The sequence below is a fragment of the Stegostoma tigrinum genome, chromosome 11, assembly GCF_030684315.1.
Source record: "Stegostoma tigrinum isolate sSteTig4 chromosome 11, sSteTig4.hap1, whole genome shotgun sequence".
NCBI classification, from domain to species: Eukaryota; Metazoa; Chordata; class Chondrichthyes; order Orectolobiformes; family Stegostomatidae; genus Stegostoma; species Stegostoma tigrinum.
Window position 1 is genome coordinate 27,065,776 of NC_081364.1, and position 17,974 is coordinate 27,083,749.

General features: G+C 36.9%; 1 protein-coding gene across 2 annotated transcripts in view; it reads right to left on the bottom strand.

Moving 5' to 3' along the window:
- Positions 1–477: 477 nt before the first annotated feature.
- The window catches only part of wnt7aa (wingless-type MMTV integration site family, member 7Aa), a 30,457-nt gene continuing 12,960 nt past the window's right edge, over positions 478–17,974 (bottom strand). For both annotated transcript variants that reach the window (XM_048548144.2, XM_048548145.2), the window contains exon 4: positions 478–7,820. In XM_048548144.2, the coding sequence (XP_048404101.1) occupies positions 7,341–7,820 (480 nt within the window). In that variant the 3' untranslated portion in view covers positions 478–7,340. The remainder of the gene's footprint in view (positions 7,821–17,974) is intronic.

A 17,974-nucleotide genomic window follows, 5' to 3' on the forward strand; every position in this document is an offset into this window, starting at 1 on the left:
ACACACCTTAATGCAGGATATAATCAATTCTTAGACCCAAGTGTTTTGGATAACAGGAGCTGAAATATCAATCATGAGAAAATGGCAATTTTGGTCTGAAAGAGATTAAGATATTTGTACTGTCAACCAGAGATTAGTTAGGGGCCTGATTTATTCAGGATGAGGGTGATCTTATTGTTGAACTACAAATAAATGCAAAAATGCAAATCTTTGAAAGCATCAATAGGAAAAGGAATTTCTTCCAAGAGAAGAAATGTGGCATACCTTAGGGTGCAATGACAGACAAAGAGGTTGAAGAGCTAATTGAGTTGATGAGTTGGGTTTATTCAATTTATAGTAAGTTTTTGATAATGGATATCCTGGTTATAATGGATATTCAATTGTATTTCTATACTTACAATGCTTTTGCAGTTTTTTGTATTAAAAGAATTGAGAAATAATAATTGCATGTAGGATTTGATGAAAAGAAGTTATATGGAATATTAATATTATATAGTTAATAGAGTAAATTGAAAATCATTAAAGAATTTCAGCTTGATTCTGTGGTAAATTGGATCGATTGTTCTGAAGCAGAATTATAACAGACACTGGGATATGGCATACCTCCAGCAAAGCAGTACCTGAGCGTTCACCATAAATCACATATACTGCCTCAGTCCAGGTGTACGCAGGTGCTATAAGAAGTGTGATAAAATTTATGTTTGTAACTACAACTCCATCAAAAAACTAACTGCTTCAGGTTATTTTACAGGAGTCCGAAAATCAGATTTGATTCAGATGTTTTGTTCGATCAAACTAAAAATCTGGGGGTAGAAATTCTAATTCTGTACTCACCTGCCTATGATTTTCCATCTATTACCCTTTAAGACAATACCCAAATTTGAAAATAACTTTATTTAGAAATTAATGAAATACACATTTAGCACTTACACAAAGCACATTTGTTTTTTGTTGTTCCACTGTGAGTCAAAAGTTTATGAGTTCAAGTCCTGCCTGGGAGACTTGAGCACATAATCTAGGCTGATGTTATGATGCAACACTAAGACCCTGTTGCTTTCCAAAAGATGTAGGCTTTTGGGTGAAGTATTAAACTGAAGGCCCCATTTGTCTCCTGAATTGGAAGTAAAGATCCCATAATAACATTGTACAGAAGGACAGAGAGAGTACTTGTCAACATTTATTCTTCATCTAATGTCTAAAGGCAGATGCATAGCAACTATTTTGATGTTTTTCGTGATTTTGCAGCATGCAGAATTGGCTGCTGTGGATCTGCTATCACAATAGTGACTACACTCCAAACGTACCTGAAATGTTTTAGATTACCTTGTTATCAAGAAAGCCACTAAATGAATTCAGATCATTATTTTCTTTTTCCTTTGCTTTTACTATATCCCATTTTCATTGTGCATTTTTGATAGTCTTCGGTTTTATCAAATCAATATTCTATTTGCTACTTCCTGCTCTTGTAATGCATTAATAGCACTACTGTTCTAGAAGCAAAGGCAATTGTATGGGAGCTAGGACAATGCAATTCCCCATTTTTTCAGAATAATCCATTAAGCCAAGTCTGCATAGCCACATCTTCCAATAATCAGATTGGCGCCAAAAGTTAAGAGATAATATACGGCTACCTGGTTGTAATAAAGTCAGATTATTCAATTATGCTCAGAGAATTGAGCAAAGCAGCCTTTGTTTACAACCACACTGGTGGATTCAACCTAGTGGGATAGGATGAGAGATCTTGCTAAATCAGAAAGAGCTTAGGATTTTCAAGTTCAGGATTGCATTTTTTGCTGAAAGCGTGGTTTAATATATAGGCATGGCGTAGTGTTTTTGGTTCTGATAAGAGGTTAAAATGGAATACCTTTTCTGTAGTTTAATGTATTTGTTACCTAGTAACATTTAGTCATTGTTGATTTTTGTGAGATTGCTATAGTAAAAGTTTTAAAAGAGAAAATCTTGGCCTGGACTCCTTTCTGAGGGTCACAGAGAAATTCATGACTTTTAAAGCAATAAGTTATCAGTGGCTAAGGAGATTGTAATGTGCATATTCTGGTGTACCAGCCCTTAAAATGAGTGAAAGGTACGGCTGGTGCATTTCACTTGCGTAATCTGATCAAATAATCACAAGAGGAGTAGCATCTAACAGGGATCTCTGTTACAACAAGTAAATGGACATGGGAATTTTTGGGAATATTAAGGATAATATAATTCATTATCACACAAGAGCCTGTGCTGCATATGCTGATGTTGTAGTTTATTCACCATCATTTTTTACCTCCTGTTCAATATGGTTTTTAGTCTAAGTGAATAAAGTAATAACAACGTTTAAAATGATATAAGAGGAAATGAAAGGTATGGGGGCTTGTAGAATTCATCATGGCCATCAGTCAGGCATTCAAATTTGAAGTTATCTCGCTATCGACAACTGGCAAATTGGGTTACATGTTTTATTTATTCAGGGGATGTGAGCATCACTGGCCTGGCCCACAATTGCCCTGTGGGAAGTTAAGATATTGTTGTGGGCATAGAGTGATTTGAAGACCAGACCAGGTAAGAAAAGCAGACTTCCTTCCCTAATGGATTTGAGTGAATTTGATGAAAGATAGTAAAACAGTTATTATTGAATGTTAGATAACAAAGTGTGAAGCTGGATGAACACAGCAGGCCAAGCAGTGTCTCAGGAGGACAAAAGCTGACGTTTCGGGCCTAGACCCTTCATCAGAGAGATTGAATGTTAATTGTAGATTCATACAGGAATAAAAAATGGATAATGTTTTTGAACCATTACTCATAAACAGAGAGAGAGAGATAGTGTTTCAAAAAATTAAACTTTTATCTTTAGGGTGTAGGCAAGAAGTCAAATTTCAATAATTCTCCATGTGATTATACACCAGTCTTTATCAAAATACATGTCCTAAAGTGACCGTGTTACTTTCAATTTTAAAAATTTATATGAATTTTCATATATCCACTTACTCATTTTTAAGTTTGTTACAAAATGAATTTGATTTTAATTAGACCTTAAATCATAAATATAATTATTGGGGTGTTTACAAGTTGATCCATTGATAGAAATGATGCTACAGCACTACATGTTTTTTTGAGTTTCTAGTGCCACATAGTAAAGAAAATCCTTGGTAGTTTTCTTCACTTTTAACAATAATGTTTAATATGATTTGTGATAGCATTTTTAAATGTAAACATTTGCTGTATGGCTTGTATGATTTTTTTTCCCACCGATCATAAGTACAGGTCTCTGGAATAAAACTGATATTCACACTCTTTCTAGAGATGTACTTGTCAGAATAGGATGAACATCTGCATAGGCTGGGATTAAACTCTTTCCGCATCAATTATATCCTCCTGAACTAAAGTAGGGATAGAAATTAATATGTCATCTGTGTATTATACCATTCAAACCCTTGGATTCAGGAGTCTCATTTAAATGTTGCAATTACAGAGAAGAAAACATAACCAAAATTCTCTTTTTTCCTCCATCAATTGCATGATTTTGAAATATTAGTAATTGATGAACCAGAATTTTTTGTGTGACTTGAATGATTTTGATATGTGACAAGTCGTGGTGAAATGTTGAAAACTACTGTCAGTCCATACACATAGAAATCTGATCATGTGTTCAGTTTGATATTCAGCACATTTTTATTTCAGAATATGTGTTTGTTAGCTACTGTTGGCTGCACTTGGGAATTGTAAAATTAAAAATGACTTTGGTTTTGGATTCAACAATTTTCAGTAATTTGTGGAACATGTGACTCTGAGAAGTTTGGGAATGTGGTCTGTGAAATTTCAATTGAAGTGCTAATGTTTTCTTGGAAGATAAACGAAGTGACAAATTTGAGGAAATAATGTTACTATTGTGCAGTACTAAAAGCATCCTGCAATACATTAAACCAAATTTACAACAAAAATGTGCATTGCAGAGATGATCTGGTTAGGGGAGGTTGTACTTCAGATACAGAAGCTCTGCTTTTTGTCTGTTTATGATTTATACAGTTTGATTTTAAGAACAAGATAATTGTGAATCAAATAGTTTCACTACTTCTTTGCTTTTGTTTTCTTTTGAAGACAGCAAAAGCCTAGAGCAGGGATGTAACAATCATTTGCTATATCTTCTTTCCGTCAACCCCATACCAATCGTTACATTACTTTTGGATAAAGGGCTACCAAATGCTACTTGGTTTTGCATAGCTAACATTTCAGTAATGGGTAGTCAAGATTCTCTCAGCAACAATTCAGCATTTTCTAAAGCAATTTGGCGTTGTTGTAGCAACTTGTGGTAGAGCTCTGAATAAAACAGATGTCACTGTGGCAGACTAATGCAAGAACAATCTATCACTACTTTGTTACCACTCCTCCTGTCCAAGCAAGTCATCAGAATGGCAGTTTTAGCTGCATAATTATTAACATAAGATGTTGTCTATGTCTTCATTCATCCTGTTATTAAAAGGTGAAATGTTACATTAGTCTTCATGGCTGCTTGGTTGAGGAGCTAATGAATGAATGAGGCATTGACCATTTACTACCTATTGTTCAGATTTTTCCTCCTTAAATTGAGGCCAAAATACCTCTCCTTCTTAAACACATTGTGTATCTTGTCTATTCTTAGGTTATCAGTTAGAGATTATATCTTTGTGGGATATAGATTTCATCAATTGACTCTGAGTATTTTATTTGTAAATTATTAAGAAACTATGTCAATAAGCTTAGATTGTTGAGAAGTTAAAAATGTGCAGATGGCTATGCTTTGATATGGTCATGAAGATAACAATTCTTGCATGAATAAATTAAAGATAAAATGGACATAAAATAAGTTACAACCTTTTTTTACATGCAGTTTATGCTAATTATTTAATTTGGGGTTCTGCAAAGTACTGCAGTTTATGATACATGGACATGTATACCATGTGTGGAGGCCTTTAAAACTATTTAATGCTGCAGTATGCATTTTATGAAACAATCTTTTTCATATCAATTATGTCTAAGATGTACATGTAAGCCTAGACAAGAACTTTTAGCAATTATCATGGTCCAATCCACGAGATAGATTATACTTGTTGCAGGACACTGGTGTGTATTTTTTACACATGTCTAAACAAATGGACTATAGATTTGAGAAGTTTGTTTTTAATTATTAATGTTTTCAATGACATCTGGCATAGGATTTTTCTTCCTTGGCAGGAAAACAACTCTCAGAAGTGGATGTTCAGCTTTAGTGAGATGATTACATATCATATATGCCAAAAGCAAACACTCTGGGAAACAGCGTCAAAATTAAGTATCAAGAATATTTTCAGAGGATCGAAAAATCAGAATGGGCATGCAGTTTGAACTACATTTTAGACCATGAATATTAATTATTTTAACTAAGTGCCATTATCTTAACCAGATAAGACCTTCAAAATCTGATATTTTCATTTGTATGTCTTGGAACCAGCTTAAAAAATTGCATTCTCTTGATCGTATATAATCTGGTAGAAGCTTAAAGTTCCATGTTTGTGGAACTTGAAAATTAAAAAATATGCAAGATGTACCTGCACTGTAAATGCTAAACAGTGAATGTGTTCTTGAATTCTCAGCATTCTTTATGAAAGAAATAGACCACTTTTCATTGTTATTATAGATAACAGCTCTGTCTGTTATCTGTGTGAATCAGACAGTGTGTATAGTGCTAGTTTGTACAGTCACAGTCTAAAGCATAGCAATGACGAAATCAATCTGACACATTCACAATATGGAGCTTTATCTCAAAGCACACACAGCAGATTTGCTAGTCATAACCCCACATTTTAATGACTGATGCATGCGGGAAGCAATTTCATTTTTTTTCTGAAAGGGATAAGTGAGTATCCAGTTAATACCAATCATGAATTCAAGCCAACTAACAAAATTGATGCTACATACCCTGTTCTTGTTTTGCATATTCTGCAGTTTGAAATGCAATAATGAGCCAGTTTGAACACACACATCCAGATACAGCTAATCTAAGAAAGTTCACTGTGCATTTTTGACGCATCTACTAGATGAATCTGAATTTATCCAGCTTGCCTCTGTTCTGTCCTTAAACTAATCAGTCTTAAGTCTGTTAAATTCCCTCAGATCTATTACAAATAATCACAGCTTTTATGCATGTTTTAAGAAAAGTACTAGTTAAAGAGTTATACAAGCAGAAACAGTATAAATAAAATATTCATATAAAAATAGTCTCTTACAAAATATATTCTCTCAACCTATGGTTCCTTTTTCCACATGATGGAATTTGTCTGGAGTATCAAATTTGATAATCTTTAGCTCAAATGACTTATAATTAGTTGACATTTCAAAGTGAAAAATAATCAAGTTTTTTTTAACAGTAGTTTAAAGGATCACAACCAGTTTGATTTTCCAGACAACTAGCAGCAAAACAGCAGAAGATTTACAAAAGATGCCTGCTTTTGTCAGTAAAAAGCCTGATGCTGCAGGATATAGAATATTCCTGCAAATACAGCCGTTAGAAATATCTGAGCAAAACCTAATATATACAGCCAAACAAATTCAATTTTTGCTGTATCTAAAGAAATTTTCCACAAAGAATATAAAACTCTTTCTTTGTAGAAGTATCCCAAGTTCTTTTTAAATAAATTAATATTAGTTTCTTTTTCTCTAAATATATTGTTAAATATTGTCGTTACTATTTACTTAATGTTGCTGGTATAGTCAGTCATTATGTCCAAGTGCCCCAGTCCACCATGGTTTTCTTAATGGCCGTGAAAAAATGTGGCAGAAAAGAAAAAGCTGATAAGTCAGTGTCTATGGGAAACTGAAAACAGTAATACTTGCTGTAGCCAATCCTGTGAGATCCAGACAGGCAAGACAAGCAGAAGCTTTTCACAAATGCAGAAACCTAAATCTGCATAATCCACACTCAAAGCAGAAATTCTCACAAGGGCATTATCAACCCTGTCCTGTTTATAGTCCATATTTAAAGGGTATTATTTTCAAGCCAAGTTACTGCTGATTTCACTATGGCTTTTTCAACCTTGTGCCATTTTCTGTTCAGACCTGGATTTATTTCAATGCACTAATTGAAAAAGGCTTTATGAATTTAAAATCTGTGTGGTTATATTTATGGAGATGGCAACAGGTGCTATATTCTCTTTGCAATCCAGCTGGGCTCATCAATCTGGCAACATTATCAGACAGGGATCCTCAAGCTTTTGCACTCTATAGGAAAGCGAGACATTATTTGCAAACTCACAGCCACTAGATTGAGATCATGTGCAAATTTAGGAGTATTTTCTTTGGAGGATTTGACTGTCCTCCCTATAAAGGATTTAATTTCATTTACATGTATAAACTTCTGTTCTTTCACTGCAGGTGTTGCATTTGACATAGCAACACCAGTGGAATTTGCAGTTGCACTGCCAGACCCTGGAATACTGGTGAGTGTTGTATCCTCGTCCACAACACATCAAATCACAACTGTTATTTTGCGAGGATGTCTTGTTACACATTCTTCCTTGTGTCCCAACGCTCCCTGTGATTGGGTCTTCCTCGCAGTAGTTAGGGGATTTCTCAATGTAGACTAAGTCTGTAACCATAGGTTTACGATATGAAAGTGGCTTTTTAATCTTCAAGAAGACTGGTCGCTTGTTTCGATGCGTCCTTACTGGTTCAACTTGAACTGCTTCATTGTATTTTTCTTTCAGAATGTAGCCCAGTTCTCTGAATTTGGGAAGCATTGTCCAACATGTTTTAGTGGTACATGATCCTGACACTCCATGACATTTGCATTCCAGTTTCATATTTTCTCCAAGGATCTAGATTAAAGTAAATGAAATACATGTAAGCAAACCCACAATAACACTACTGATCTTCTCTTTATTTACAGCAGATTATGAGATCCTTAAACACATCAAACTACAGTCTGACTGCCTACCAACAAGTTAAAAAAGTAGTAAAGGTTAATGAGGTTCAGCAAACCAGACATTAGAATCTGTGAAGTGGTGTTAAAACTGTATCAGAGATAATAGGAACTGCAGATGCTGGAGAATCCAAGATAACAAGGTGTAGAGCTGGATGAACACAGCAGGCCGAGCAGTATCTTAGGAGTAAGAAGGCTGACGTTTCGAGCCTAGACCTTCCTGCTCCTATGATGCTGCTTGGCCTGCTGCGTTCATCCAGCTCTAAACCTTGTTATCTCAGAGTCTGTGAAGTGCCAGTTTTACAATTAACATTCTTTAATACTGTTTCAATAGACTGCATCATTTCAGATGTTTTCTAGAATTCCTTTTTACTTAATGGCCATTGCAGATAAGCTGAAATTTCAAAACAAGTAGCAGCTGACACACAGTCCAAGGTGAAGCTTATTCATTTTAGGTAACTTTCATCTTTGGGATCTGAGTTTAAACACTGCCCAGAGAAGATGGAAGTTTCTTCCTTCTGCATTACACAAAAAATGGACAGTTTCATTTGAAAGAAGCTAAATGTGGTAAATGGAGCAGTTTTTGGCATAGTTGTAAATGCCGCTGGACAAGGTATGGACTAATTTTCTGGTAATATGGGTTTGAATCACACCATAGGAAATACAAATTGAGTATAAATTTAAAATTCAAAAATGATGGTGACTATGTAACCTTCTGCCAACCTTCCCTCTATTATAGAGTCAGAAGTGGGAATGTTTGCCAATGATTGAATAATGTTCATCACCATTCGCAACTCCTCAGATATTAACGCAGTCCATACTTAAATACAACCAGATCTGGACAATATCCAAGCATGGGCTGATGAGTGTAAAGTAACATTTGTGCCACACAAATGCTAGGCAATGGCCATCTCTAAAAGAGACATTCTGAACACCACCCTTTGACATTCAATGGTGCTGCCAGCACTGAATCCCCTACTATCACGTCCTGGGGGTTACTACTGACCAGACACTCAACTGGACTTGCCACATAAACACAGTGGATACAAGAGCAGGTTAGAGGCAAGGGAAATTGCAGCGAGGAAGTCACCTTCTGACTCTCCAAAGCCTGAGTACCGTCTACAAGGCACAAGTCAGGACTGTGATGGTATACTCCCCACTTACTTAGCCGGGTGTAGTTCAAACAACTCTCAAGCAGTCTGGCACTGTCCATGACAAAGCAGCCCACTTGATTGGCGCCATATTCACAAACATCCACTCCCTCCACCACCAATGCTCAGTATAGCGGTATGTACTATCTACAGGATGCAATGTCGAAACTCACCAAAGATCCTCAGACGGCATGTTATAAACCCACAAACATTTCCATCTAGAAGGACAAGGACTGCAGATACTTGGGTGTATCACTACCTGAAAATTCCCCTCCAAGCCACTCACCATACTGACTTGGAAATATATTGCTGTTCCTTCATTGTTGCTGGATCAAAATCCTGAAATTCCCTCCCTAAGGACATTGTGGGTCAATTTATAGTGTGTGGGCTGCAGTGGTTCAAGAAGGCAGCTCACCACCACCTTCTCAAGCACTACAGACAGGCTATAACTGCTGGCCAGAATCAACACCCAGACTCCATGAATGAATTTTTAAAAATTGTCTGAAATTTGCCAGCCTTACCCCATCTGGCATACATGTGATTCCACATGTCCAATCTCATTGATTCTTAACTACCCTCTGAAATGGGCTATGAAGACACTCAGTTCAAGAGCACTTAGGAACGGACAATAAGTGCTGGCCTAGTGATGGATAAATCACTAGGATAAATAATCCCATGGATGAATAATTCAAAAATATGCCTTAGTAGAGGTTTGAGATGGGTCTGTTATGTTACAGGAATAAAATACAGGGTGTTTTGCTCTGGATCGTATTAGATTAGATTCCCTACAGTGTGGAAACAGACCCTTTGGCCCAACAAGTCCACACCGCCGCTTGGAGCATCCCACCCAGGCCCATACCCATCCCCCTATATCCCACACACCCCTGAACACTATGGGCAATTTAGCATGGCCGATCCACCTAGCCTGCACATCTTTGGACTTTGGGAAGAAACCAGAGCACCTGGAGGAAACCTACGAAAACACAGGGAGAACGTGCAAACTCCACACAGACAGTTACCCGAGGCTTGAATTGAACTGGGGTCCCTGGCGCTGAGAGGCTGCAGTGCTAACCACTGAGCCACCATGTTGACCGTGGTCTAAGAATGGTCAATACTAATTATGATTGCACAAAATGAATAATGTGTCCATCACTAATGGCTCGCTGAACCGAAAATCACAATATCTGTATTTGTACATTTTCCCCACTGTTTTCAAGACGTCTGTAGGTAATTCCCGCCATTCTTTACACTTCCTTAAAACTACTCACATATTACCCGTTTACCCTCATGAAGCCTTTTCTCTCCACTTGAGCAATGTTGTTATCCCTTTCCGAATTTCCCTCTTCTTTCTGAAGATCTCATAGGAATCTTTAGTTCTCAGGTATGCCCAGCTTGTAACCAGGTTTCTGTATTAACCTTCAAAATGAATTTGTGTTCATGGCTGTCTATTTTTAGTTTAGTGCTACATACATTTGTGTACCAAAACGCAGGAGATAACTACCCCAATGCTGTCCATAAGTCGTAATGGTGTATTTCTCACATTTGTTGATGTGTGGCACATTGCTAGAAAAGCAATTCAAAGTATATTTCAGCACTTATGCCTTACTTATACGTTATTTTACTCTCACTTACTGCAAAATGTCTTCGTTCCCTAGTTATTTCAATGATCTGTATTCCCTTTTGTACTTTTTATCATCTCTGTATTTTGTCTATGTGCTGTCATTCTTGCCATCCAGAACTTCTTTACTGGAATAAATTTTCTTCACAGTCCATTTAGCTTTCTACTATGACTCTAAACTCAGTCTGACTCATACCAGCAGTCTAATGCACTCCTGGTCAAGTACTAATGCAAGTGTCCCATTAAAAGGAAGCCCTCGTTTACACACAAGTGTTTTAGTAACACATTATTTACCACTGATCGGTTTATCACTGTGCTAATCAGCATGTAGTTCAGACAATATTCTGAAGATACCATCTTGAGACCTTGCTTTTAATTTTGTACCTACTTAATTTCTTTAACTTTTTAAAAGCTTTGTTCTCAAGAGTGCCAGCATTTATTGTGCATCCCCAGTTACCGTACATGCCAAAGAACTTCAAAGGCAAAAACGTTGGTTTGAGACATATATTACATATATTCCAAATTTGGTAAGAACAACATGTTGTCATTCCCTAAAGAACATAGGGCTTTTATGACTTCATGGTCACGTTTACTGGTAGCAGTTTTCCATTTCCAGACTTGTTTTGCATTTGAACTCAAATATTCAAGCTCCCATGGTGCGATTTGAACTCGCATTCCCAGGACTATGAGTCGAGATGTTTGGATTGTAAAACCACAAACATAACTACAATGCCATTGTCTCTGACCCCCTTAGCTATCTCAGCATGGTCCCCTCCCTGTTCTTTCCTATAGGCTGCTTCCAATATGGATTACAACAGCTGGAGTTCCTCCTCCATTGCCAAGTTTCCTTCGGGCTAGTTAGAGATGTTCCTCAGTAGGCAATGCAAACTTTTGACTGAAAGGAAGAGAGCTTTGATTTGAGTCAAGTCAATCCTTAAAACAATCATTCTACTGGGCTTTAGTGGAGCATTTTTTGTCTTATATTCATTTTATATAGACCACAATAGCTTCTCATCTTAAAATCAATATTTGAGAACCTCGTAAATATCAGTGAATCATTGACCAGAAACTCAGTTGGACCAGCACATAAATACTATGGATAAAAGAGCAGGCGAAACTTTTGGGTATTATGCAGTGAGTGAGAGCTAACAGCCTCATAGTGTTACCACTAGACTATTAATCCAGAGACCTAGGTAATGTTCTGAGAACCTGGGTTTGAATCCCTCCATGATAGTTTAAATTCAATAAAAATCTGGAATTAAGAGTCCAATGATGACAATGAATCCATTGTTGATTGTTGGAAAAAAAACTCATCTTTTTCACTAATGCCATTTAGGGAAGAAAACTGCCATCCTTACCTGGTCTGGCCTACATGTGACTTCAGACCCACAGCAATGTGGTTGACTCTTAACTGCCCTCTGGGCAATTAGGGATGGGCAATAAATGCTGATCTAGCCAGCAATGCCCAGCAAACAAATAAATGCTGGTCTGGCCAGCAAACAAAAACCTCTTGACTTTCTCCAAAAGCCTCTCCATCATACACATGGTACAATGAGGAATGTTGTGAAATACTGTCCACTTGCAAGATCCCTAGTTTTGTGTTCATTTGTGTGACAGATTCACAAGAGCTCTGGATCATAAAAGAATGTAGTAACAAATTGAATCTGCACTTTCCATTGCTATGTCATTAAAAAAACACTAGTAAATATTACGCTTTATCATCATACCTATTGATCACTTGCATACTGTGGTACATAAATGAAAACAATTTTAAGTTATGGCAATATAATTTCTTCTTTGGGACTGGCAGTTCAGAGACTAATTAAAAATACATTGTTACAGAGGAATGGAGAGAACATTACTCTGTGACTAGCCCACTAGCCCTTCTATAAAAGGCTAGACTCAGAAACAGGAAACTTTAGTTTCAATTTCATTTATATTCAAATTCCCACAAAGATCAAAGAGAATATTCTTCAGTTAGTACACATGAACATATTGAATTGCTTGATCAAAGTATGAAAGAATGCATGACTAATAAGACCACACTTCGATTTTTTAAATGCATTTCACTTTGTGGACAGTTGATCAATGGGGATATGTTAAGAATGAAACAGTGACTGATCATTCTTGCTCATTCTCCCTCTCTGTTCTATGTCTTATCAGAGCAACAGAAAACCATTCGCACAATCCCTTACTGCATTACTGAAGAAAGAATTTGCAATACTTTGAATGTATTCATGTATTGTTTCACATCATGGTCTACTCATGATTAAAGTTAAATGCATATGTATATAAGAAATTGGAGCATGTGTATTTTTGTTAGTTGTTCATGAGATATGGGTGCCATTAGCTAGACTGTCATTTATTGCCTATCCTTCATTACCCCAGCAAAGGTAGTGGTGGGCTCTCTTCTTCAACATTATAGTCCTTAGGGTGTAGGGGCACCCAAAATGCTGTCAGGAATGATTTTGACCCGGTGACAGGCGAGGAATAGTGATAACTCCAAATCAGGGTGGTATGTGAATTTGTGTTGGTGTTGTTGCCCATCATCTGCTACCTTTGTCCTTCTATGTTGTAGTATTCATAGGTTTGTAGATGGTTCAGACTGCTGACACTGTGCACCAGGAATGGTTAGGAATGAATGTTAACAATGTTAGATGGAGTGCCAGTCAAGAAGGCTGCTTTGTCCTAATGGTGTCGAACGTTGTGAACCTTATGGGTGCCTCAAATCTGCTCCACCTTTGAAAAAAATCACTGTCGATCCTTCATCTTGACTCCAATTCCTTCTTAATATTAATTGCATCAATTTGAAGTGCAGGTGACAGCAAATGAAAAATATTCCATTTCATCACTTAAATATTACTCTTCAAAAAGTTGATTCATGCTCTTTCATATTATGAAAAGTAGATTGTCAGCCAATAAATTTTTGATTGATATTCTAGCAGCTACTAATACTTGGCCAACAAAATCATGTCAGATGAATTACACAAATTCAAAATGTTCTTACATCTGTATCACCTTCCAGGTGAAAGAAACACAACAATTATGTAATAACACAACCTTCAGGAACTTAGCAGTGTGCACGTATAAAATATATTTTAAAATTTCATGTAAGCACACTTTCTGTGATTACTTTTTCCAACAAAATATTAAGGAAGTAGTAGCTGGACATTTAGAATATTATAAAACAGTAAGACAGAATCAACATGATTTTTTAAATGGGAAATCTTGCTTAACAAATTTTTTAGAGTTCTTTGAGGATGTTACAAGAAGGGAGGATATCGGCCTGCCAAATGTGGTGTCTTTTGCATTAAGTACCACATAAAAGATTACTGAACAAGGTGAGACCTTGTGATGTTAGGGGTGATATATTTGCAACAAAAAACGACTGGTTAACCAATAGAAAATAGGGACTCAAGATAAATGGATGATCTTCAAAATGGCAACTGTAACTAAAAGATCCATAACTATTTCTGATCTACGTTAACGACTTGAATGAAGAGACGAACTGAATTGTGGCCAAGTGCACTGGCAATATGAAGTAGGTAGCAAAACAAATTGTGAGGAAGACATAAACAGTCTGCAAATGGAAATTAGATAGGTTAAGTGAGTGGGCAACAATCTGACAGCTATGATATAATGTTGGAAAATATGAAATTGTCCACTTTGACAAGAAGAATAGAAACTCAGGATAATATTTAAGCGGGCACAAACTGTGGAATTCTATATTACAAGGCACCTGTGCATCCTTGAACATGAATCACTCAAAATTAGCATGGAGGTAGAGGAAGTAACTAGGAACACAAATGGAACATTGGCTTTAATTGCAAGAGGTAGATGTAGGGAAGTCTTGCTACAGTTGTACAGACCATTGGAAACACCAGGTCTGTGTACAGTTTGGCCACCTTCCTTAAGAATAGACATACCTAGGATGCTGTTCAGAGAATGTTCACCAGACTGATTCCTCGGATGAGGGCGTTTGTCTAATGAGGAAAGGTTGATGGACTAGGTCCATCGGAGTTTAGTCAATTGAGAGATTCTTCTTAAAACATTTAATATTCTGAAAGGTTTCACATGGTTTCATAGGGTTAATGCTGAAAGCATGTTTTAACTTGTGAAGCAATCTAGAACTAGGAACAGAGTTTAAAAATGAGAGATCTCCCACTTAAGATGCACATGAGGAGGACATGCATTGCTCAAATTGCAGTTAGGGTTTGGAATTGTTTTCACCTGTCTGCAATGAAAATATATACAATGTGAAGTTTGACATATTTTTGATCGACAAGGGAGTCAACGATTACGTGGTACAGGGAAGAAAAACAGATTTAAAACCACAATCAGACCTTATTGAATGGTAAAACTGGTCTGATGAGCAGAATGGTCTACTCTATTCCTCCTTCTCAAGTTTTTATGTTCTTAAATAAAACAGAAAATGCCAGAGAAACTCAGCAGGTCCGGCAATTTTTGTACAGAAGGGAGCAGTTAATGATTCAAATCCAAAATGACTTTTCTTTGGGGTTTCTTTGGCACTTGCTGTTTTTATTTAAGATCTCAGTAACAGAATTTTGTTTATTTTTATGTTCTTTCACTGTTTTACATGTTTTTTTCCGTCATATCTACATGCCATTCTTAACCATCTTAACTGATTGAGATTCTGCCATCATTTACTTCTGTGATTATAATTCACTAAAATTTTCTGTTATTTGTAGTATTCTATCATTGATGGCTTTCATTATTATTCATGCAAAGACCCACAGAACCCATGACCAATGACATGGAATTTCCTACGTGGCTAATTATACTCATTAATGAGTGATTGCTGACAAGTATCATTCACTGTTCCTTTACCATTTTTGCCTTTTATTGTATATATACAATTCTACAATTGTTTATTCTGTCTTTGCATTTTATTGTTTTATTATCATTTTAACAGTGTTGTATTTACTAAGAACATGGATTTTGATTCATTCATTATCAAAATCAGTTTCGGCAGAATCTTTTATTTAAAATACACTTTGCCATTAGAAAATCAAGAGCTCAGTAAATTTAAATGTCTGTCTTTTCCAGCTTTTAATGTTCCTTCAGTTCCCGATTATTCCATCTTTAGCAGCGGGGCAGATTTCAAATTCACAACTTTTTCCTGTCACCTTTTGCCATCTTGTCATCATCAACTAATTCATGCATTATTTCTTTTCTGGCCACCACACCCATCTGCACCTGAACATCACTCACACTCCCTGTGTCAAGAATGGCGTCACTCCACCTAACATTGCTAACGCTACATTCCCTGTCCCAATGCTACTTCACGGTCGCTATTTCCCTCTGCTAAACTGTCTCTACTACTGCAGTTCACCTTAAACACTTTCTCTCTCTCCTGCTTGTACCTGTCATTTTTGCTACAATGTCCACGTTAACATCATAAAAAATGCCGTGACAAATTTAAAGCCATTGTTGCGACAAGCCATGCATTCAGCTCCACCACATATCCCAATAGAACCTCACATGGCCTCTCCCATTAATTTATTATCCAGACATCCAACCGAATGCTTTACCAATGTAAGATATTCCACCATTGTCATCCTAGTACTCACACATCCCAAGACACTTCTTCATTTGATGCCAACATGGCACTTCTAATATATTATTCTCAGCCCCCAGAGTTCACGAAGATTCCAGAATGCAAGGATTATCGTACCACTCCCTCCACAAGCCAATACTCCCACGTTCATTTGTTCTTCCCATACTTTGCCGCCTACTCTCATTCTCCTTAGACCTCCCTCCTTATATGTCTAAAACTATATCATCTGTCCCAATCCACCTCCTACCTTTAACTGGAGGATCTTCTTCTACATATTTATCTTGCTGTCTCATGCTTTTTACAATATGTAGAGAGAATAATATATAAATAATCAATGTTTTTGATGTAAAATCTGATTGAAAATTGGACAGAATTATATCATACAGACACAAAACTATTGTTAATATTCCTGTAATACATTATGGTGAAAGTTTACTTTATTCAATCACCATAAGACAGTCACCCTGATATTGTGTTGTATGTTATACAACAAAGATGTAGCATGTTAAATAAGTGCACATGATGTAGGAGTAAGAGCAGACTATTTGGCCATTGAGCCTTTTTCCATCTGTCAATGAGATAATGACTGACCTAACATGCCCTCAACTCTGTCAATCCCCCGCACCCTTCATTCATTTGACTCCTTGTCTTAACCGCTCCCCCCCACCCCACCATGGGTGATCTGCTTAAATGTGTAGAAATTAAGAGAAACTGTTGGTGCGTTCTAACCAAAAAAACTGAAATTAATGAACAACTCCACCCATCCCTCTCAACCTACTAAACTCCCTGAGGGGTATAGTCAGGAGGAACAGGAAGTCATTCACCTGCGCCTTTCCACTCCACGGATAATAATATTGTACAGAAAATAAAATCTTTTCTGTTTATCACCTGAGGAAACTCTGAATGGGAAAAAAAATTACCCATCTCTGTTTAAATACATAGATATGGATATAAGGTATAATTTAATCAGACCAGCGTGAGTAAGTTAAATATAACAAAGATGTATCTATTTCCCATCTCTTCTGTTTTTCTTCCTGATGCTCTCCACAAACAGATGTAGACACAAAACTTCAGGTGTTCAATATTTTAAAATTACTATGCATGCACAAAAATCCATTGACAATGTCTAAAGACTGTAACTGCAATTTCTCAATAAGAACGTCAACATTCTAATCACAGAGCAATTAAGATTAGATTAGATTCGCTACAGTGTGAAAACAGGACCTTTAGCCCAACAAGTCCACCCTGCCCCTTGAAGCATCCCACCCAGGCCCATCCCCCTATAACCCACACACCCCTGAACACTACAGGCAATTTAGCCAGGCCAATCCACCTAGCCTGCATATCTTTGGGCTGCAAAAGGAAACTGGAGCACCTGGAGGGAACCCACACAGACACGGGGAGAATGTGCAAACTCCACACTGAGGCTGGAATTGAACCTGGGTCCCAGCTGCTGTGAGGCTGCAGCGCGAGCCACTGAGCCACTGTGCCACCCCAATTATCCCCAAAACTCTTCTATCATCTAACTTCTCCACGCTTCACCCTGTTATAGACTTTGCTTTTTGTTCTTTTCTTACTTCTCCTTTTCGAACTTCTTTCCTTGTGAAAACCCTGACATATTTCTACCTTTTTCTCATTCTGATGAAAGATAATTGACCTGATATATTAAATTGGTTTTTCTCTCCACAGATGGTGCCTGACCA